This window comes from Anguilla rostrata, chromosome 14, assembly GCF_018555375.3.
Source record: "Anguilla rostrata isolate EN2019 chromosome 14, ASM1855537v3, whole genome shotgun sequence".
NCBI classification, from domain to species: domain Eukaryota; kingdom Metazoa; phylum Chordata; class Actinopteri; order Anguilliformes; family Anguillidae; genus Anguilla; species Anguilla rostrata.
The window spans coordinates 1,355,949-1,380,350 of record NC_057946.1 but is presented as its reverse complement, the minus strand read 5'-3'; the positions used below and the strand labels follow the sequence as shown (position 1 = coordinate 1,380,350).

General features: G+C 45.1%; 1 protein-coding gene across 1 annotated transcript in view; it reads left to right on the top strand.

The window, feature by feature from the left end:
• Positions 1 to 24,402, top strand: part of LOC135239000 (netrin receptor UNC5C-like) — a 184,074-nt gene that overhangs the window by 121,391 nt on the left and 38,281 nt on the right. The window contains 2 exon segments of the mRNA XM_064307276.1: positions 17,490 to 17,670; positions 23,490 to 23,657. Coding sequence (XP_064163346.1) covers positions 17,490 to 17,670; positions 23,490 to 23,657 — 349 coding nt within the window.

Genomic DNA, 24,402 nt, shown 5'->3' with positions numbered 1-24,402 from the left:
CCATCTGAACATCATTCCCCCATCCCCTATCCTCACCTCCGCAGTGCCCCCCCCATTGCCTCCCATCGCCCACCCGCTCTCTCTGCAACGCCTCACCCTCCCCCTCCACATGGCCCACTGCCCCGCCCCATGTTTGGTCTCAAGCGTTCTTTAAGAGTCCAGGCTTGACTTAGAGTTCAGGGACGCAGTTTCCCCTCCTAAATATAACATGTAAAGGCCCATGTAGAACGCATGCAAAACCGGTTATGTTTTTACCTACATTTAAATGGAACATATTAGACAGACAAACTAATGAAACTTCCTTACCAAATAAACACATGCACACACACACACTCACGCACACATACACACATACTCGCGCACACACACACATGCACACACACGCACACTCGCGCACACATACACACATACTCGCACACACACACACATGCACACACACGCACTCACACACACACACGCACGCACACACTCGTACGCACACACACGCACTCGCACACACACACACACACGCACTCGCACACACCCACACGCACACACACGCACTCGCACACACACACGCACGCACACACTCGCACACACACACACACACACACACACTCGCATACACACACACACACACATGAAAGGACAGATACGCAAGCTTTAAGATTAGGACTGAGAGATTGCTGTCAGTACAAACACTATCATTACAGTGAGCAGTTAAATCCACTGACATTGCTCATTTCAGCTTTTTTTTTTTCTTCTTCTTGGCTTCCTTTTTCCTTTCTTGTGTATTTTGAATTGATTTAACATTCAGGTAGACCACCAACTACTGACACTCTTATAAATGTCAATAGATTGATGCAGTAATTGCATTTCCAAGTATAGAGTGTGTGGACAGTGCTTCAGAGATGGGGAAAAGCAGTCCTGGGCAGTGCTTCAGAGATGGGGAAAAGCAGTCCTGGGCAGTGCTTCAGAGATGGGGAAAAGCAGTCCTGGGCAGTGCTTCAGAGATGGGGAAAAGCAGTCCTGGGCAGTGCTTCAGAGATGGGTTAGGGTTAGGGTTAGGGTTAGTGCTGGGCAGTGGGCAGTGCTTCAGAGATGGGGAACAGCAGTCCTGGGCAGTGCCAGCGTATGAGAATGTGCCAGACCTTTGGTAGTCGGCTTTTTAAAATAAACAAATAAAAAGATTTGTAAAATAATTTAGCTCTACTAGCAATAGCCAATAAATAGTAGTACAGAAACCTCTTTCTTTTGTGTTTTAGTAAATTTTTTACTGAGAAGGAAGGGTACAGTAAGCATTGCTTTATGTAACAAAACATTTGCCATGCAAGGAACCAAAGTACTTTGTTAGTTGTTTGTCATGAGTTGAGGTAAAATAAATAATTTGTTTTTTTGGTTGGTTTTTGGTTTTTTCCTTTTGCGTAGGATTCAATTTTCATGGTCTTAAAGCAGGAAGCAAATGTGATTTGGAAGCTTTGTAAAGTTGATGTGTGGGAGGGAATTACATTTTTAAAGATGGCAAAAATAAAATAAAGATGAAACCCAATTATAAATCACCAGAAGCTGTGAGAGTAGTGCTGAATAAAGAACTGTTTGTGCTGTTCTGTTTGGCCTAGATATCTGCTCCGCTGACCACAAACAAGTGTGTGGTGTGAAAATAACTTCCCCAAAGTTAAGCTTTATCCCCTTATCATTTTTACTTGGTACGTTTTGCATACTTTCATTCAGATTTTGTAATCTTTATGACCGAATATTTTGCTCAAGTATTAACAATTCAATATTAAAATGCAGTTGACCTGACACAAGACTTCTTGTTGTGTCTTTATAAATATTAATGAGTTCTTTTTAATGACAGGATCTGTGATATGGTAAATGGACTGCATTTATATAGCGCTTTTATCCAAAGCGCTTTACAATTGATGCCTCTCATTCACCAGAGCAGTTAGGGGTTAGGTGTCTTGCTCAGGGACACTTTGTCACGCCCAGGGCGGGATCGCAGACTGCGACAACGCCTACCGCGAGCATGCCCACATAAAACGCGATTACTTACATTTTCGTACAGAGAAACTGAAGTATGATACGACAAGTATGATTACTGTACATTATGATATGATATACTGTACATTATGATATGATATACTGTACATTATGCCTGGAGCTAGCTCCAAGTGGAAATAAACTTAGAAACCATGAAGCAAAAACGTCTATATGTAATATTAAACCTACATATAATATTATTTTAGTATAATCTCACCCTCAGTATTGCCCTATATTGTCAAGTGGCGAGCAAAGCACAGCTATTTAAAGCAGATTTTGAATGACCAGGCCATGTTCCACAAGGAGGTGAAGTTCAAGCACACTGCTAATATAATTTTTTATACTAATTAATTACAGTGGATTTGTTCATAACATCAAGATCAGACCTCTAGAGTGGGTGACGAGAGAGAGAAAGCAAGTGAGAGAGGGAGAGAGGGGTTGAGAGAGAGAGACCAGGGAATTTTATATGCAGTCTCTTCTGCAGCCTGTGAAGTCACATGACATGTATGGAGCTGTCCCATCTCGCTGGTCAGTGCCAGCATTCAGCAGGAAAATACTGTGAAAATAATGTCTGCTTCTACAGGACTGGCACATGCCAAACGTGACATTTCTGTGTTGTCCCACGCAGCACAGACACCAGAATCCATAAAGCCGCAGAGGGCGTCTGTACAGAAGGAGCAGCGTCATGTCTTTAACGCTATCTCAAAAGAAACATTTTGTCAGAATTTTCTTGCAAAATATTAATCTTCTTCCTCGTTTTCAAAAGAGGGATTTATTTTGCTTTGAAGAGATTTGCTTTTCCTGCTCTCCTGCTTGTTTGGGCTTCTTGCGGAGTAGGCTGATGACATCACGGGCGGAGGTTTTAAATGACACGGTTGTTTTCTGACTTAAAAGAAATGTCTGTGAGACATTAATGTGAGTTAAAAGGCAAAGCCTTTAAGTTAAAGTAAGTACCCAAGACTAAGAGTGCTGCGGGTCTGCGCAGCATTTCTCCTGTACAGAATTCCCCTACAGCAAGTCTACCCAGTATTCAGGGTAATTAAAGGCACACTATGCAGGATTTTTCAGCCTTGCTGTGGTCCAGTGTTTACAGTCAAAGAAGTCTCCTCCCCTGTCTTTAGCCCCGCCCACTCACCCGAGTATGCGAATACTATGTAGCCGGCTGCATAGCTAGAGGTGACTGTACTTACACGTCCGACAGAAAACACGCCAGCGACGCATTGCCTTTCATTCCTTTTGTGAACTTCAACTGTCGCCATTGTTGACAAGACTGCTGAAATGTATCTTTTTGGCATAATAAATGTAATATATAATAAATCAAAAATGAAGGAATAATTGGCCTTTGTGTCAAATAAGTAATAATAATTACACCTTCTTATATGTATATTATTGAGGAGTTTAATGTATCTTACTGTTGTAAATTTTATAACCAGCTTGACCATATGTATTTTTTTTTACATAAAATGAAACTATTCAGACAAAACAAAAACTTATTTTTTTTTTTGGTTTTATTTCAAATTGCTCATATAGTCACATAATTTCATTACCACTCTTGGTCAAGAAGATAACTGTTTTGAATACTTGTTTACAGATAAAATTGGGTCTGAGAAACAACAACCAATGAAAGGGCGCAAATAAAAGTTTTGTGCTAAACCTTAAGCACAGCATTTCCCTAACTTCACTCAGTACTTTTTTACTTCTAAAGGACATTCTATAAACTTCTTGTCTGCAAGAAACAGTGAGCACACATATTTATCCTGCGGTTTAATGGACACTTAAAATGCAAGAAAAAAAACATGATTTTACTGGATCTCTAAAGAGGTTACCTGCTGCTCTTCGCTCATCAATGCTCAGTGCCTCCAGCAAACATTATAATTTATGTGTGCAACCCATCTGTCTGCATTACCTGGGCCATAAGTCAGTATGCGCAGACACATGCACTGCTAGCTCTATTCTAAATACCAAGCAACAGTTTTACTTAAAGTGCAGAACTAGGACGCTCAAGCCCCTGTATGGAAAAATAATGGATGTTTTTTTATGTTTGTTAGATTTGGCCAGTGTTTTTTTTTTTTGTTTGTTTGAGGTGGAAGGTGAGATTGACAGCAGTTTTATGAAATGTAAATTCTGTTTTCTGATAGAGACCAGGCGTTGGTGCTGAGGTGAAGGTTCCTGTTGATGCATAATGCATCCAGCCTACATCAGCTGTCCAGCTGCTGTTTTTTTACTACCTACAAAAATGCCAAGTTACTCACACATACGAAGCCCTGTGTATCAGTCATTAATTAAACCTGCGGTTAAAAGTACTGATATCAAAATGAGGCCAAGTTACAGCAAACAATATTGCCTATCTTTGCTCAAACAAATTAAGCAAGCTGTATTCCAAAGCAATGCTACCCTGTGTTTCCTAAATGATTTCATGTAACTTGGCCCTGTGTTTTTTCAATCTTACCATCTGAAGAGAATGTGATCAGAACTGTGTGGCAATGATACCCATCCCTAGTAATGAAATGGTATTATGTGGGGTTTGCATGTGAAGTGATAGTGAATGCAGTTAAGGAATATAAAGAAGCTTCCTCCACAGATTATACTGCTGTAAAACAATAGTTTTCATTTTTGGAAATTATTAGTTAACAAGCTTCCATGCAAAACAAAGATGGCGACCACTAAGTTTTAAAAAAACATGTTTTATTGGCTGAAATCGCATCACCCATGCACTTCCTCTTATATCCATTTTTCCTATCGATCCAAGTGTCCTGCAATTAGCTACCTTGATCAGATGTTGTTATTGGCAGAATGGCAGAAGATGTAGCTATGTGTCCAATGAGGAGAATTACTGGGACTGGAGCATTTGTGATGATGTAATCGACAGGAAAAAGAAGAAGGATAAGATGCAATATCCTCCAAGTTTGGAGCTTATTTGTGTGGACATTCGAAGTTTAGTTTAGCTTGTAGCCAATCAACATTTATCCTCAACTAAATTTATCTTAACACGAAAGTGTTAACACTTTTTCTTCACAAATTCCATTTAGCGTGTTTAGTGAACATGCCAAGACGTGTTAGTAAAATAATAATAATAATAATAATAATAATAATTACTTATCATTGTTAGTCTCAGTCAGTGTGTTAAGTCTTTCTTTTTCTGATCATGTGCAAACAAAATTTCACGGCGCACAGAACGTCACCTCAGTCTCATTGTAGGACAGAAACAATTATGGTTTATTAAAAATGTGATTTTAAAAATAGATAAGAAGAATAATAATGATGGTATCGGTGGCATAATTACTGGTAATTACGGTCCTGTCCCCCATTAAATGTGTTTAATTTCTTCTTCCCCGGCCTCTCCGGTGTCACTCAAATAAAAGCGGACGAGGCCAGGTCACTCTGGATCCTCCCAATTAAATTAGTGCCAGGCTGCCTGGGTTCAGAGCCAATCGAATAATTGGCTCAAAATGGCTTCTTCCCCCCCACCCCCCCCACCCCCCGATCGTCTAACAGAGAGAAGCTCGTTGTCTCTGGGCTTTCAGTGTGATGGAGGAGACTCCTGTGGAGCTGTGCTATTTCTGTGCGGTCTGTCTGTCTCAGCCGAACGCCGTGCCGGTTATTGTTGCTAGGTAGTGGTTTTTTGTTGCTAGGTAATGGCTTTTTCGGTAATAAGGGGCGGCAGCTGTGAAGCAGGGTGGACTCCATGTCTTCGGAAGATCTGCTCTCCGGCCTGGACGCCCCCCCAGCCCCCCCCCCCCCACATGCTTGGCTGACATGAGGTCTCCCCCCCCCCCCCTCCCCGTTAGAGACAACAAATGTTTTGATTGTGTTCATGAGACGCTGGTGAACATCCCAGAGCTGCTCGGGCTGTAATGAGCTGGGCATCTCTCCGTGCTGAGGGCAGAGCGAAGATAGAGTCATAAGCAGAGTGTGTGTGTGTGTGTGTGTGAGACTGTGTGAGTGAGTGTGCATGTGTCTGTGTGATTGTGTATGTGTGTGTGTGTGTGTGTGTGTGTGTGAGTGAGTGTGCATGTGTCTGTGTGATTGTGTGTGTGTGTGTGTGTGTGTGCGCGTTTGTGTGTGACTTTGTGTGTGTGTTTGTGAGTGACTGTGATTGCATGTTTGAGTGTGTGTGTATGTGGGTGTGTACGTGTGAGTGCGTCTGTGTGAGAGTGTGTATGTGCGCGCGCGTGTGTGTGTGCACGCTTGTGTTTGCGCATGTCTTTGTGTTTGTACTTAGGACTGATGGCATTGTCTGAGTTTAAGACCTCATAAATCATTGTCATTCCTGTTCTCTTAAATTATATACTCACATGTGAAAACATAGAAGCGAAATATTCCAAAAAGATTACAAAGATAATAAAAAGCAAAACAGGTCTATGAAATCTATGAAACATTTACAGGTATTGTAGGAAAGGATATATGTGAATTTTATTATGAGGATGCATAACCACTTAAAAACAGGATTCTGGAGAAGAGCAAGGGCTAATACTAGCACAGGGCATCATAAAATGACATGACAGACTCTTCAGGCATCAGTGAATCTCAATGCTACCCTTTAGGATTCATTCACTAGAAAACATTTAGCCTGCCAATAACGAACATCTCTGGGGGAAGTTAAATTGAATTTGCCTGCTACTGAGGACATGTGGGCACATTCGCACTCAAAACACTTCAGCTACAGACTTCCGGAAGGGAATTGTCAGGTGCAATTTCTGGAATGTCAACAGGCAATGGAGGCGTCCAACGCTTGCAGACGCTTTTCAGAGGTAGCCAGCGCTCCCAGAATGCACTGCAGCGGCCGGCTGTCACACGTTTGAGGCGAGGCAGACGAGATGAGGACGACCTGTGAAAGGGATTCTGGGTGTTTTGGGGCGTGGCAGTGCCTGTTCTGGGGCTGATGTTATGGTGATATTATATTGAAACTGTCAGATAGGTGCTCGCTTGCTGACACAGCCTGTGAACAGTCAGAGAAGCTAAATGCTGAGATCTGTTGATGTGGTGAGAGTAAGTGGGTGGGGGATGTTCGGGGGTGTGAAGGTGACAGTGTCAGATTGGTGACAGATGAACACCTATGTGCGGTGGGGTGGGGGTGGGGGGTATAAGGGGGTGATCACGAGTGCTCCAGCCCCTTCTAAATCCCAGCATGCCCCTGCACTCTTTGCCGCCTGTTTAAAAGCTGCCCGTTTTTGTTCAATTTTCAATTGCCCTCTTCAACGAAAGCGGCTCTTGACTCGTGAGCAGAGAGGATCATGGGAGCCCGTGCCTCTGGGCTGCGTCGGGTTCGATTGCACATCCGGCCTGGGGACGGATTGCCCTCCATTTTGTGTGAGCGGGGCCGTTCTGCACTTAGCGTGTAATGAAGTGGCCGCTTAGCGCGCTGCGGCTCCTCTGAACCACGCTCGGCAGGGCCGTAATGATGGGCTTCCCGTTTCAGCTGGGGCACGTGTGGGTGGCAGTGTGGTATAATGGCTAGGGAGTTGGTCTTGTGACCTAAAGGTCGCAGGTTCGATTCCCCGGTAGGGAACACTGCCGTTGTATCCTTGAGCAGGGTACTTAACCTGCATTGCTGCAGTATCTATCCATCTGCATAAATGGATGCAGTGTAAGTTGCTGTAATGTAATGTGTCGCCCTTCTCAGCAGAAGCTCTGTGAATATCTCTCACTAGTTTACCTTCGTTTCAGTTCTTCCTCCGCGTTTAAGCAATTGAATTCCGGACAAAAAAAGGCTAAGTTTTAAGAGAACATAAGAATCTGAAAAAGTTGGGAAGGTCGATTGAGAGAGCTGTAGTGGTCATGCTTAGCCTGTGCCGTGTCAGCGCTTTATAACAGGGGCTGCTTTTCAAAATGGCGTCCCTGCAGGCTTCGTTTCAAACAAAATGGCCTCCCAACTCCGCGGTTCCCAGTATCTTTTTTTAACTTCTCGTCCTCTTCAGGCCTGGCCTGGTTCGTCGCAAGTCTAGTAACCGCGCAACCACACCCAGATAATTCACGAGCACAGTTTACTTGTGCAATAGGATGTCATGTTTATGGTTGTTAATCATTACGTTTTGTCCAATAATATGTTTATAGTTACCATCCAAACCTGCCTCAAAAAATCACAGTGTGTTCGAAAATCAGGGAAAGACACAGAACTGCCTAAATAATGAGACAAAAAAAACCAAATGGAATCAGTGACACCTGCCACTTTCGGTGACGAACACACAGTCATAGAAATAATTACCCTTCTGGGAGAAATGAAAGATGACCTGGAACACAGCGTTCCCATTCCACCCAGCCCAGAGTCGAGCCTTGCGTCGTTACCCTGCCTCACATCTGGATCAGATGGATTTCAGTCGCCAATTCCCAACACAGCTGGAATATCGCATTCCGCATTTTGTCCTGCGCTGACCGCAGTGCTGGATACACTCTTACGTCACACCGAAAGATACATCAGTTTTCCCACATCCAGGGAATATATCCAGTGCACTTAACAGGAGTTTTTTGAGCTGCGCATTTAAACTCCGCATATAGTGATTTATAACTCTGTATTTATTTTCCGTCATTCGGATGAGACATTAAAGCGAAGTCCTGACTCACTGTGGTCATTAAAGATCCCGTGACACTGTTCGCAAAGAGTAGGGGGTTCCCCGGTGTCCTGGCTAAATTCCCAACCTGACTCTCTCCAGCTTGCCAGCTAATCATCCCCTGATTTAATTGGCTTTAAAAAAAATGTTCTCTCCCTCTCCAGCTTAGCTAATGTGTGGGGAGTGTTCTGGTGCAAAATGGCTGCCGTGCATCACCCAGGTGGGCGCTACACATTGGTGGTGGGTGAGGCGAGTTCCCACTCATCACTGTAAAGCACTTTGAGCGTTCAGAGAAGTGCTATATAAATGCAATGATTCATTCATTCATTCAAGCTCTGCTTCATAGGCAAAATGTGATTAGTACATAAGACGTTAATTTCACACACATTGGGTACGCACCCTTGTCAGGCCACATGTTATGCTGCAAGTTTTATGTATGTAAACCTGGCCCGTAGTAACGCACAGTTTCTTAGCAAGCAGGGGTATAATACATTATCTCATTTGGTATTATGGTTTGTCATAGCAATAATTAATATAACATTACAAGTGCAGTTATAATTACCTATGAGTTGTTATGGGTGCTAATAGTGGTGTTTATAGTGAGTTATAAGTGCATCATAAGGTACTATGAATGCAGCTATGAGAAATTATATGTTTTGGTTCATAGAAAGTATGACCAAAGTTTCACGCCATTCGGAAATTGTTTGCAGATGTGTCTGTCATGGCCGGACGGACCAATGTACGGATGGACGTCATCACATGACCTCCTTGGAGGTGGTAAAAACAGTTCTTGGTGTCAAAGTGGTGTTCAAATGCACAAATAAAGTGGTTCAATAGCATTAGCTGGAAACTTGCCTGTGACTTTGCAAGGGATAAATTTTAATTTGACGTAAATAAGGGTGCCAGACTAATAATGAGTAAGAGGAAACTCTAAGCCTCAGATGAGTTTGCTGGTTCTGACCGGCAAATTGACCTCTACAGTATTTCTTGGAAAAGCTTACTAACGCAGTTCAGTGAATTGTACCCTTTTGAATGAATGATATTATCGAAGTAACGTGGTTATTGGAGTTGGCTGAATATTTGTCTCGGCACGACAAAATTACACAGAAAACAAATGTCAGGGGTTAGGCTCAGGGTCATCTTAGTCATCAAACAATTGTAGTGTGCTGCATAACTCAGCTTGTAATTGCAAGTAATTTCTGTCGCTGTTAACTCCGAAGATATTCTTGCAGAAAAGATGTATGTTCCCACCAGGCTACAGGCTGTCTTAACGAACCCGTGCTTATTGCAGGTGATAATCTCTGTGAATCAGACACACCGTGTATTGAACCCTATTTGCATAAAAAATATAATTTTGGTGCTGAACGTTGTGCAGATGGCTGGGTGTAAACACGCCGGACGCAGGCAGCGCGCGCAGTTTCCACGATTCGGGGACTAGCGTGAGTTCTCCTTCCGCTGCGGTTGTTTTGTGAATCGAGAAAAAAATGTTTTTCTGGTAGATGTGACGGATTTAATGGGCACAAGACCATCACAATGCGTTTGCGGATTCTGCCCTTAATTAAAAACAGGGGCCCTCAGCTCCTCTCAGCTCTCAAGTTCGATCTGATGTTGATTTTCACATTTTTATTATGGGCTTGCGCTATTATTCAAAAATAGTGCGTAATTTATGTTGCTTAATCATGAGTGTGCGTTTAAATGATTAGGTGATTTTCAGAGCTAAACGTGGTGAGTTGGGGCTACAGCTGTAACATGGGAATATTTAAACAATTAGGCCTGTTCTCAGACACCATTTGTCCTTAACTTTGATGCCGGAATTAAATACATGTGCTTTTATTTTAGTTATTTATTTTTTTCTCACAACCACATTTTGGTTATTTTTAGCATTTGGGAAAAAAAACAAAAAAAAAACGAACTCATCAAATGCACTTCTGAAGAAAAAGTTTAACAAAGATTTAATTGTGAGTCAAAGTTCAGAGAGAATTGTTGATTAGGTCCAGGCCCTTAGAGTTCCCTAATCAGAGCAGAGGCTCATGGGATATAATTATGAGCTGGAGGACCATCTTCCCGTTCGCTCTGGTGTAACTGATCCCACTCACCCCTGCGTGGCATGGGAACCACGTGCGCTGCCCCGACGCTAATGATGCCATTATGTGCTTTATTTCGCAGAAAGGAGCGAGATGAGACACATTCAGCTGTAATTATTTTGTATAATTGGCATGACAGATCTGTCTGTTAAATGGGCGCTGCTCCAGTGTTCTTACATTCTCAAGTCTGATAATGTGAATATACTGATGATGCTCTTAAAATAGAAATTTAGCTCTGTGGCACAGTGAGCGCATCCGATAGATATAATGACGGTTCCTTAATAGGGAAACACATTTTATTAACATCTGAAATGCAATTATGTACGAAAATAAATAATGATTATTTTCCAAATGAGGGTTTTGATTAAATTCTGTTATGCAATCTTGATTATTTTTCATCTTCAGACCCACTAATTAATTTCTGTGTTCTACTTATTTGTTGCCTGAAAATGTTATGATTAAACTTCTTCAAAACTAAATATTTTTGTTGCCAGCTTATTCAGTGGCAATGACATTATTTGAGGATGTAGCTCAGCGTGTGACAGATACATACAACAGATTCTAATAAAGAACTGTCCTTGTTTTGAACGTTGTCTTGGAAGGAAAACTCATCTATTGGCATAAAATAACAATGTGAAAAGGAACTAAGTTAATTTGCTTTCATAAACTTATATGAATGTTCAAAATAGGCATTTCTTTCACAGCCATATTTTTCACCGCAAATCTGCAACAGTGTTGCCACATTAGAACAACCTGAAAACTTGCTCATTATTTCAACATCTGACAGCGGAATAATGTGACGTCATAATTCAAAATGTTATTTGAAATAATTTGATTGGTTGTTTTCTTACTGGGCTGATTTCTGTTGGCCTGTTGGGGATAAGCTTAGATGAGAGGTGTCAAACTCCAGTCCTGGAGGGCCGCAGTGCCTGCAGGTTTAACTCCAGTCCTGGGGGGCCGCAGTGCCTGCAGGTTTAACTCCAGTCCTGGAGGGCCGCAGTGCCTGCAGGTTTAACTCCAGTCCTGGGGGGCCGCAGTGCCTGCAGGTATCTGTGGTTCCCATTCAGTCAGCAGCCAATTAAGGCCCTTGAGAATAAGGTGTGTAGACTCTTTAGCCAATCAGTGACTTGAATGAATCGCGGACACTGAAACACTCCAGAAAGCAGCAGCCCTCGCTGTGGCCCTGCTGTAATGGGGTTTGACGCTCCTGCCTGGGATAGCACTCGGGAGGCAGGGTGCGGGGTGGGTTTGACAGGTTAAAGGCAGGGAACAGCGGGGCTGCTGTTGCTCAGTTAAGCGCAGAGTGTGGGGAGCAGCGGTAAACAGCATGTGTATGAGGCAGGACTGCTCGCTCGGCTCCAGCGGCTGCAGAGGATGCCTATCAGAGTGAAAGGAGTAAAAATAACACTCCAGCCTCACAGCAACCTGCTGCTGCAGTCCTCCCCCTAACGTCTCACAGCACTGATAAACACTGTCAACACACACACAAACACAAACACACACACGCACGCCTGCGCACACACAGTCAAACACACAGCAACAATTCTGTGCACACACACACACACCTGCGCACACAAACACAAACACACACACTCACACACACACACACACACGCACCTGCACACACAGACACATGCACGACAACAACACACACACACGCACCTGCACACACGCAGACACATGCAAACATATACGCACACACACACACGTGCCTGCACACACACGCATACCTCCACGCAATTCCTGCTGTCAGTTTGTGTGTGTATGTATGTATGCGCACACACACGTGTGAGTTTGTTTGTTTGTTTGTTTGTTTTGGCAAATTAAGCAGGGTATTTGTTCATCAAACAACCCTGTGTGTTTGTAGCTGATCCGCATACACTGTTTGCTTTTCATTCATCCTGCTGTCTTTCTTATCATTATAATGATATGTTTTTGCTGCTTGCGTAGAGGATTCAAAATCTACTTCAGTGTTATATCACAGACCTTTACATTCTGCGATTCCTGTTTAAAAATGAATGGCTGTTCTTATTGAGGATGACAGGACACATCACAAAATGTCCATCCATCCATTCATCCATCCATTGTCTAACCTGCTTATTCCTGGTCAGGGTCGCAGGGAGTGCTGGAGCCTATCCCAGCATGCTTTGGACAGGAACAGAATGTTGTGTTGAGTAGGTTCACGGTTCACTGTACAGCAGTGATTCCAAACCCTGTCGCTGGAGATCTACCATCCTGTAGGTTTTCATTTCAACCATAATTTGGCCAACCTGCTTCTGCTAATTGCTAATTTTACTAACTAGCTGTTGAATGAGGTGTGCTCTGTTATGATTGGAGTGAAAACCTACTGGACGGTAGATCTCCAGGAACAGGGTTGGGCAGCCCTGCTCTAGCTGTTGAATGAGGTGTGCTCTGTTATGATTGGAGTGAAAACCTACTGGACGGTAGATCCAGAACAGGTGGCAGCCCTGCCTAGCGTTGAAAGGCGGCTTGTTGGTTGAGGAACTCAGATGGTAGATCTCCAGGAGCAGGGCTGGAAACAAGGGACAGTCAGTGATAATAAATACTATTACTGAAAATATTTACTGCTGCAACACGTGTCATCCAGGGCACTTGTATTATATCAAAAAACTAAATGCTAAAAACCAATTTTTTTGGCTGGGTCTCAGAAAGATAGAATGATATTGCCTTAAGGAGAGTATTTACAGAATTTACTTGGTCTTAAATAGAGTCATCCCAGATCAAAGGCAGTTTTTTAAATTTATTTCATATTAATGGAGCAGCTCAGGTGTGCAGGTTGTTGTCTATAAGACAGATTACTTCATGCACCTCATTTATAAATCCTACCTGCTGTAGCATGAAGACTTATGGCAAGTACTAATGTGACTGTCTATGGAAAACCATTATCGGTTGACAACTTGACTCAGAAGGACACATCAGCGAATACACAACACAGAACTGACTTTGACACTCCTTTTAAAGGGTACATTTACAAATGATTCAATTTAAATATTTTTTATCAACATTTTTTTTTTCTCACAACATGCATGCACATTTGTGCATCCTATAGCATCCACATTGCAAGAAGGACATATTTGAAGATATAATACGGACAAAATGTTCCTCTAAGGTCACAATCAATCATACTCCAAGTTATCCTGTTCTCGTCCATGAATCAAATCCATCTTTTCATTTATTACCACTTTAATATTTGCAGGTTATTTATTTGTTAGGTCCTTCTCAGGGGCTGCAGTCCAGTGCAGTCCAAAACATCTGCATGCTTTACTGCAGCTGAGCTCCAGTGCAGCCCAAAGCATCCGCATGCTTTACTGCAGCTGAGCTCCAGTGCAGCCCAAAGCACCCGCATGCTTTATCGCAGCTGATCTCCAGTGCAGCCCTAAGTTTCTGCATGCTTTACTGCAGCTGAGCTCCAGTGCAGCCCAAAGCACCCGCATGCTTTATCGCAGCTGAGCTCCAGTGCAGCCCAAAACATCTGCATGCTTTACTGCAGCTGAGCTCCAGTGCAGCCCAAAGCATCCGCATGCTTTACTGCAGCTGAGCTCCAGTGCAGCCCAAAGCACCCGCATGCTTTACTGCAGCTGAGCTCCAGTGCAGCCCAAAGCATCCGCATGCTTTATCGCAGCTGAGCTCCAGTGCAGCCCAAAGCATCTGCATGCTTTACTGCAGCTGAGCTCCAGTGCAGCCCAAAGCATCTGCATGCTTTACTGCAGCTGAGCTCCAGTGCAGCCCAAAGTATCTGCATGCTTTACTGCAGCTGAGCTCCAGTGCAGCCCTAAGTTTCTGCATGCTTTACTGCAGCTGAGCTTAGCACTACAGAGGGTCCAAGTGTAAGTGCATAGTGGGCCAGCGATAAGGCTTGTGTAGAGGCCAGGATGGGCTGTATCTGGTTCTGTGGCTGGAGGGGGGGGGTGAGGTGTGGACTGAAGCGTTGAGTTTTGAGTTTGTAAGGGAAACTAAGGGAGACTCTGCAGTCCTGAATGAAGGGGGGGGGATGGGGAGGTGGGGGGTCGTTCCCCACCTGGGGGTCAGGCAGGAGGGCAGTCCGGACCTGGTGCAGTGCAGTCCCGGCAGTCTCAGGGAGGGGGCAGATGACCCTAAAGGGACCAACTCATCATTCTCAGGAAGCGTGTATCAGTGTAGCTAAGTCTGTATTACAGGCTTAGCTTGTGCAAGGGCTGCTTCAGCGGGATCTAATGCGGTTCCTCAGGGCCGTAAAACTTGAAGGTATGAAAGGAAGGGGTTCGGGTTTGCTCACTCCGGTTATGGCACTGCTCCAGAGTGTGGTTGGGCCCCAAGGTCAGGCGTCGGGTCAGATATCGGACTGAGTCGGCACCAGCGGTGCCCGCCTGCTTCGCTTAATGGGGCATGTTGGCACGGTGCTCAGCAGCTCCACACAGCGGGTCATATTGGCGTCAGCATCGGTCAGCGTGGCATCAGTGGGGCGGACTGCACCTCATCAGCCACCTGCGACCTACCACCGGTCAGTTTGGCAATCGTGGTCTACCTCCTCAACCAGAACACAAATAGTCTTCCTCCGACTCACTGCAAGATCACTTTTAAAAATATATATATATATATTTTTTAGTCTTTTTCAAGCTTTTAAGGACAGGACAGTGTAGAGAGACAGGGCGATTGGTGAGCGAGAGAGAGGGAAAACAAGAGATGTGACATCACAGCTGGGCATCTGATCAGAGCTGTACAGGCTGTGCCACCAGATGCCCAAATCTCCCTTTCTCTGACTGTGGTGTGATGGGAATTGTAGTCAAATTTGTGCCATTTTTTTGTAAATTTTTGCCAGAAATTAAAAGGGAAATTACGCATTTGTAGTTTGAGCACAGCTCCCCTATCAGCTCGAAACATGAACGCGGAACATGAAATAAAAAGGAAGGGCGACACAAGCAGTCAAGCTTCATTACTTAAGCGCGAGTACTGAAGTTTGAGTGGGGATTTTTTTTTTTTAGCTCTCTTGCAGGACTTCTGAAAAGAGATTAGTTTCAGTGCCAGATGCCACGTTCTCACAGACTATGCCAGGGAGAATCAAACTGCCATTCGTGGGACAGATCAAAGGTGTAGCAGAAGAAGGGCTCTGTTTGCAGACTGTGGCTTTATACAGCATTTAAAGAGGATAAGGAACTGTATGGCTTTGTGTTTACAGTCCGTGGTCTTATACAGCATTTAAAGCAGATGAGGAACTGTATGGCTTTGTGTTTACTTAACAGCTGAATACAGCAGTGGCACTTAGTGTGTTACAGTTGACCTATCAGCTGTAGGTCGGCTGTGTAACCTCTTTTGCGCTGTCGTTTCCATATCATGGTTTTAATGGTGGCCATTACCTGTAGCGCTCCACCTCATTAGCCTGTGACAGGAGGGGCCATCCTGGGGACATGGGGTGAGGGTTCAGAGGTCACGTGAAGGTCATTCCCCTTAAGAGCAAAAGGTTATTGCAGTGGTTGTGCAATGTTGCAGTAAGATTGTGGCAGTGTTTTACACCGTTTCTTTTTCAGGTGCAGATTTATTTTATTTTTTTTTACGATAATGTTTCTATAGTCTGGATTTCATCGAACTTTACAGATAAATGCAGGTGTTTTATTATGAATTCATCTGAAACTGAAGTTTAATACATGTTTTCAATTGTTGGCCCAGACAGCTTTTGCATATGAAGAAGGAGAGGATGTTTTAGATATAGCAGGTTTTGACGATATGTGGGTTTTATAATGGCTGGTATTGGGGCATTCAGAGTTTGTGGTTTAAAGTAAGAAAACACACTTCAGATTACACCAAAAGCAGCTGCAACATCATGCCTCCAGGGACAGTATTATTACCTGATTACTTTTCAGCAAATTATTTTGTTCAATCTTATTTTTAGTAGAAAATATTTCCTATGGCACATACAACCTAAGACTCCTGCGCTCATGGAGAGAAATATGGGCACAATATAAAAATTGATATTTATGTTCATAATTGGGATGAATATTCACTGTAAAATGAATGCGTTCATATGTACGGCCTGTGGAAGCATAATTTCGCGATCTTTAGCGAGCAGCTTTGGGGTCACTTGGGCTGTTTTTTTCTCCTGAATTCCCTGTACCAGTCATGGTAAATACTGCCGGTCATCAGTAACTGCTGAATCTAAAATACCCTACATCGCAGGCGAAAAACTGTCTGGGCCTGTCAAAAACATACATTAGGAGTGTACATTTTATTTGTGTTTAAAAAATAATAAACTCACGAAAGTGAACTATGGCTTTAATTTGTCAAACTGTTTTTGTGAATAAAAAGGGAAGCACAGAGCCTTGCCACCGGCTGAGTCTTGCTCTTTTATTTACAGTGCTGTGAGTCATGGTGGACTTGAAGCAGGGTCATGTGACTTTCTCAGTCCAAAGCCCGAGAACAGTAGGGCATTCTTGTATTCTTCACTGGAAATGTATTCCCCGGGTCGTTTGGTGAAAGGAAAACTGGTCATGAGAAGTCAAGGAGCCGCTTTAGACTCCAAGAACAACACCATATTCCCCTTTAAGCGCCATTTTATACCGCGGAAATAAATCGAGAGGCGCGACAGATTGATGCTCGCTATAAAGGCTCACGTTATTTTAAAAACTGATGCACTTTCCATATTTTGGAATGTATAAATTGTGATGTCCCTCATTTTCCAATGAAATAAAAAAAGAAATGAATAGAATGCATTATGGGTAAAATATGGTAGTAAATATTTCATGTGGATATTTTAAGGGAGATGAGATTACTATGAAAGTGTGGTGATCTTGCTCAGATCCTCCTCCTCTCTCTCATTGATGTTTTTTCTTCGATGTTTCTCCAGGTGGAGTGGCTGAAGAACGAGGAGATCATCGACCCGGCGGACGACCGGAACTTCTACATCACCATCGACCACAACCTGATCATCAAGCAGGCGCGGCTGTCCGACACCGCCAACTACACCTGCGTGGCCAAGAACATCGTGGCCAAGCGACGGAGCACCACCGCCACAGTCATCGTCTATGGTAAAGGGGAAAGATCGCCTGTGGTTTAGTCCATGGTACTCTATGGTAAAGGGGAAAGATCGCCTGTGGTTTAGTCCATGGTACTCTATGGTAAAGGGGAAAGATCGCCTGTGGTTTAGCCTATGGTACTCTATGGTAAAGGGGAAAGATCGCCTGTGGTTTAGCCTATGGTACTCTATGGTAAAGGGGAAAGATCGCCTATGGTTTAGTCTATGGTACTCTATGGTAAAGGGGAAAGATCGCCTGTGGTTTAGTCTATGGTACTCTATGGTAAAGGGAAAGATCGCCTATGGTTTAGTCTATGGTACTCTATGGTAAAGGGGAAAGATCGCCTATGGTTTAGTCTATGGTACTCTATGGTAAAGGGATATTAGATGGTAGTTCGGCACGGAAGCAGTACTTCCTGTATGAGAGCAGAAATACTTCCTGCATGGACATATTTATGGGCTTAGTAATAAACTCGGTTGCATGTGATTTGCATGTTATTATTCTGCCATAATTAGTGCAGCTTTGGTTTGTATTGTTTCGCTAATAAGCTGGGCCACGTTTCCATAGCAGTGGTGTTTTAGTTTCCATAGCAGTGGTGTTTTAGTTACCATAACAGTGGTGTTTTAGTTACCATAGCAGTGGTGTTTTAGTTACCATAGCAGTAGTGTTTTAGTTACCATAGCAGTAGTGTTTTAGTTACCATAGCAGTGGTGTTTTAGTTACCATAGCAGTGGTGTTTTAGTTACCATAGCAGTGGTGTTTTAGTTACCATAGCAGTGGTGTTTTAGTTTCCATAGCAGTGGTGTTTTAGTTACCATAGCAGTGGTGTTTTAGTTACCATAGCAGTGGTGTTTTAGTTACCATAGCAGTGGTGTTTTAGTTACCATAGCAGTGGTGTTTTAGTTACCATAGCAGTGGTGTTTTAGTTACCATAGCAGTGGTGTTTTAGTTACCATAGCAGTGGTGTTTTAGTTTCCATAGCAGTGGTGTTTTAGTTTCCATAGCAGTGGTGTTTTAGTTTCCATAGCAGTGGTGTTTTAGTTTCCATAGCAGCGGTGTTTGTTACCATAGCAGTGGTGTTTTAGTTACCATAGCAGTGGTGTTTTAGTTTCCATAGCAGTGGTGTTTTAGTTTCCATAGCAGTGGTGTTTTAGTTTCCATAGCAGTGATGTTTTAGTTACCATAGCAGTGATGTTTTAATTACCATAGCAGTGGTGTTTTAGTTACCATAGCAGTGGTGTTTTAGTTACCATAGCAGTGGTGTTTTAGTTACCATAGCAGTGATTTTAGTATTCCAAGAGGGTTTAGTTACACATAGCAGTGCCGTGTTTTAGTTCCATAGCAGCGGTTTTTAGTTACTATAGCAGTGTGTTAGTTTCCATAGCAAGTGGTGTTTTAGTTTCATGCGAGTGGTGTTTTAGTACATAGCAGTGGTGTTAGTTACAAGCAGGGTGTTTAGTTACCATAGCAGTGCCATTTATTATTCCGCTAATTGAGGAGTCGAGCACAAGCTGAAGAGCGGCACTGTTCAGTTAGCTGTTAGCCGTTAGCAGCGCTGTTTCTGTTGGACTGTTAAAGTACAGCGGCAGTCTCGTCTACAGAAAGAGGAGGGACTCTGTAGTTGGGCTGTAACTGTGCGGGGGTGGGGTGGTCTGGGGAGGTGATGCCCAGTTAGAGATCTTTTCATGGGGCCCTAAATCCCTGGTAGTGCCCCTGGTGGCATCCTACTTAACCTGAACTGCTAGAGTAAATATTCATCTATATATTTGGATTAGTTTTTATAGAAATAAAATTATTGGCTGCGTAAGTAGTTCTGAATGAAAAAATCTATTAAATGGCAAAAAAAAAAGTATAAATCCTGAAAATCCTGTTGGAAAATCAGTCAGACAAAAACAAGGGGCTCTATCTCACAGACTATCGGAGGACCCAGCCAATGACTAATGTACAGCACCACCATGTGAATGGGGCGTTCATATGCATTATGATGCATAACTCACACCATGCATTATGGTTATTTATTGGGTTGGTACAAGTCAGCTTAAATTTAGCGCTTTATTGAGTTTTGCGCGCGCTCGCCAGTTTTCAGATGTTTTTAACCACGTCTGGCAGTCTTGGGAGATGAGTTTGTGTCCTCGCTCGTTTGAAGTCACTCTGGATGAGAGCGTCTGCCAAATGAACAGGAATGTGATGTAGCAGTTCGTTTTTGATGTAATTCGCTATGGATAAGAGCGTCTGCTTAATTAAAGCAGTGTGATGATCTCCTTTACTGTAGGTCACTCTGGCTAAGCGTCCGCTAAATTAAAACGATGCGATGTAATGCTTGTAACGGTCTGTGTGGCTGAATTTCAGTGCAGAGCCAACCTCCACATGAGCAGCTGAACATAAATGGTAAATGGACTGCATTTATATAGCGCTTTTATCCAAAGCGCTTTACAATTGATGCCTCTCATTCACCAGAGCAGTTAGGGGTTAGGTGTCTTGCTCAAGGACACTTCGACACGCCCAGGGCGGGGTTTGAACCGGCAACCCTCCGACTGCCAGACAATCGGTCTTACCTCCTGAGCTATGTCGCCTGAACATGTCTGAAAGCTCTCAGAGGACTCTCACTGTCCACCTTCAAAAACACAAAAAATAAAATAAATAAAAATCTGTTTCTTTCTTCATGTTGTACTTTTCTTTCTGTCTTTATATGAAAGGTGGAAATGCGTCCAACTGTAGTGTTGGAGAAATTTTGGACCACAGTCTTTGCTGCTGCCAGATACCGTAGAGCTCTCGAATGGGGCACACTGGAACCCACGTCTGTTGAGTCTTAGCGATGTTCAGATTTTGGCAGCGAACTGAACTTGCGTCAGTAATACTGAACTTTAACACCTGTTTTACTGCCATAAATAGGCCGTTATAAATTCCAACAGAATTCTTGTCTTATAGGATGTTCCCTTTTCCTTTTTGTCTTTTTTTTCCTTTTTTGAGAAATAGACGGTCCATTTCACCAGTTCAGATGAATTATTTTTCTCAAAATGACCTGATTTTAAAATACGTTTGTCACATTCGTTATAGGTCATTATAGGACAATGTTTGTCAATACTTTGTGACAGCCATTTCTCCTGATTTATGATTCACATAACCCTGATTTGCAATTATAATGTGGTTATTGGTGTAGTTGTCAATGCAGGTTATTATTAATTTTGCAATGGCACCAGTCTTTTACAGCATATTTTGCTGGGTCGTATGCTTTGGTGGCCATTTGGAAACATTTCCATGGATCTAAGCGCTTTTCTACGTGGACACATTTTGCCATTTCAGTCTGCAAAACTAAGAAAATAAAAGATGCGCATTTGTTTGTTGTGTTATGGAGCCATTTTGACTGAATGGAGGCCTGTGTGTGAGCCTGTGGCCTCTGACTGCTGAGCTCCCGCCTCTGTCCTGGGTCCACCCGAGGGGGCAGCGTTGGCCCGATGGGTCCCCCCCGGCAGAATTAAGGGTCCCGCAGGAATACAGAACCTAACGGCCTCCTGTCCGCTCCGGATAATTGGGCGGGAAGAGAAGTGCGCGTGTCACCTGACTCTCTGGGTAGCTGCTCGGTGGGGTGTGGCTGTTCCAGGATCACCCTAATGTAGTGCCCTTCTCTCTCCCTGTCCCTCTTCCCCAGGGGGCTGAGGGTGAAGGGTGGGGGTGGGGGGGTGAGTGAGGAGGCAAGGGGGGGGGGGGGTCAAGGCCGTCTCCTTCCCAAGTCCTCCTTGCGTGGCTAATGTCTTCGTTCACTGAACCGGGCCCTTGCAGAGAGGGGACCACAGCGTGTCCGTCCCACAGGGAGAGGGGGCAGGTGGGCCCAGAGACCCAGAACAATTGATGATGTCACTCGCTTGAAGCTGCTCGCCCGTCTCCCTGACAACCAACTGCCAACGAAAGAGCAACATTCCGAATCGTTCTCCTCTGATCTTGATTGGCTTCCGAGGTCCATGTCATGTTTTTTTATATGATATTGTTTTTATATGTGATGGTATTGGTTTTTGTCTCTTGTTTTTGTTGTTTCCCACAGAAGGGGCAGAACATTTGGTGATGGTTTGAGTGTGTGTGGCAGGGTCGCGGGTTAGCGGGAAACGGTAGCGCGGCGGTGGTGTCTGTAACAGCTTTGTGATGCGGGTCACAGTCCCGCTCGCGCTTAAGAAGTCGTTAGCTCTGCCACAAGGTGCAGGAAGAGCTTTGATGTTGGCTTTTTCTCCGAAGAACGCGTGGAATCTGTCCTCCTCCTCCGCCACCCCGCTGCCCCCGCCATTTTAAGATGAAGAAATGAGAGACCTCGGTTGAGACCTGAGACTGCAGTGCCCAGACCGTCTCTCTCATGGAATAAAAATAAAACGCTGAACAAACGTCTGTCTCTTGATCTCAGACCTCCCAGTCATGAGTCAGTCCAGCTCACACACACAAAAACCCGGACCCAGTCAGAACCAAGGCCTGAAATAAGCTGCTCTTGTTACTATATGAAGTTTCACCTGTTTTTTCTTTAAAAACCTTTTTCCAGAGGCTCAGGTATGCTGTAAAATCTAAAGCCCCTCAACTTGCAGTCCCTGTGGACCGAGAACTGCTGGTTTTCCAGCCTTCCTTTTACCTGGGTGTCAGGTGTGAGGACTGTCTGGTGAGTCAGTAGCGCTTGTTGTTCAGTTTTTTACCTGGGAGAAAAGAAAACCAGGGTCAGATTTGAGTATCCATGGCCTACAGCTCCAGCACAGCTTTAGTGCTCAGCAGTCATTTTTGGCAGACGGAGAGGTGAATTAAAGGGGGGTTGGGGGGACGGGGTGGGGTGGGGGTTTGGGGGGCAGAATGGCTCTGGGCCAGAGGAACAGACAGTGCCTCTAGTAAACCAGAAAATGTTGTTTGCAAACACTTCAAAATGGAGGAGGAAGAGAGAGAAGAAGAGTACAGCTGCTCTCTGGTCGCTGGGTTGTCCTCTGGGGGCTCCAGCTTCTCGAAATGCGAGTGTTATCCCGCCCCCCCCGCTCTCCCTCCCGCCAGCGAGGCGAGCTGCGAGCCGTGACCGCTAACAGCTGCGAGCCGCTAACGATGTAGCGGCTGGAGCGGGTTCCTTTAGCGGGGGCCGGGAGCACCGTGGGGGTTGGGAGCGTTGGCACCGTGGGGGGGTTTTAGCGAGGGCAGGAGCGTTGGCACCGTGGCGGGGGGTTTAGCGGGGCAGGGAGCGTTGGCACCGTGGGGGGTGGGTTTAGGGGGCAGGAGCGTTGGCACCGTGGGGGTGGGTTTAGCGGGGCAGGGAGCGTTGGCACCGTGGGGGTGGGTTTAGGGGGCAGGAGCGTTGGCACCGTGGGGGGTGGGTTTAGCGGGGCCGGAGCGTTGGCACCGTGGGGGGTGGGTTTAGCGGGGCAGGGAGCGTTGGCACCGTGGGGGGTGGTTTAGCGGGGGCCGGGAGCGTTGGCACTGGGGGGGTTTAGCGAGGGCAGGGAGCGTTGGCACCGTGGGGGGGCGCGTTGGCACCGTGGGGGTGGTGGTTAGCGGGGCCGGGAGCGTTGGCAGCGTGGGGGGGTTTAGCGGGGCCGGAGCGTTGGCACCGTGGGGGTGGGTTTAGCGGGCAGGACCGTTGGCACCGTGGGGGTGGGTTTAGGGGGCAGGGAGCGTTGGCACCGTGGGGGTGGGTTTAGCGGGGCAGGGAGCGTTGGCACCGTGGGGGTGGGTTTAGGGGGCAGGGAGCGTTGGCACCGTGGGGGGGTGGGTTTAGCGGGGGCAGGGAGCGTTGGCACCGTGGGGGGGGTGGGTTTAGCGGGGGCAGGGAGCGTTGGCACCGTGGGGGGATGGGGGTGACGCCTCTCCTCTTTCGGCAGTGCACGGGGGCTGGTCGACGTGGACCGAGTGGTCGGTGTGTAACAGCCGCTGCGGGCGGGGGTTCCAGAAGAGGACCCGCAGCTGCACAAACCCCGCGCCCCTCAACGGGGGCACCATGTGTGAGGGGCAGGGCGTCCAGAAGCTGGCCTGCACTTCCCTGTGTCCAGGTAGGGTACGCACTTCCCTGTGTCCAGGTAGGGTACGCACTTCCCTGTGTCCAGGTAGGGTCCTGTCTGCTCTCACGCTGAACACTGAAGACACATTTAAACACATCATAGGGCTTTATCATGGGGCACATTATTGCAATATGAGAGATATTTTAATAAACACAAATCTCCATGGGGGCAGCAAGGTGGTGCAGTGGGTTGCATTGTCACCTCACAGGGCCTTTCTGTGTGGAGTTGTGCATATTCTCCCCGTGTCCGCGTGGGTTTCCTCCGGGTGCTCTGGTTTCCTCCAGCAGTCCAAAGACATGCAGGTTTGGCTAATTGGAGACTCTTAAATTGCCACTAGGTATGAGTGTGTGAGTGAATGGTGTGTGTGCCATGTGACAGATTGGCGACCCATCCAGGGTATATTCCTGCCTCTCATCCAATGCATGCTGGAATAGGCTCCAGCCCCTCCCACCCCCCCAACCCTGACCAGGAATAAGCAGTTTACAAAATGTACGGATGGGCAAGTAATTTCCATGCACCAAATTATGTTGTGTGTGAAATGTGTTTACAATTTCATGTGTTTAAAAGATTTCAAGGTTGTTTTACTAGCAGCAAATATGCAAATGAACCGAATCCCTGCAGTATTCACGTGGAAATCAAAAGCCCTGACGCATCTGTCAGCCATGATTTACAACTCTGTCCTGGTACCGTAAAGCTGGATGCGTAGATTACTACGAATGTTTTAATTAATTCTGTG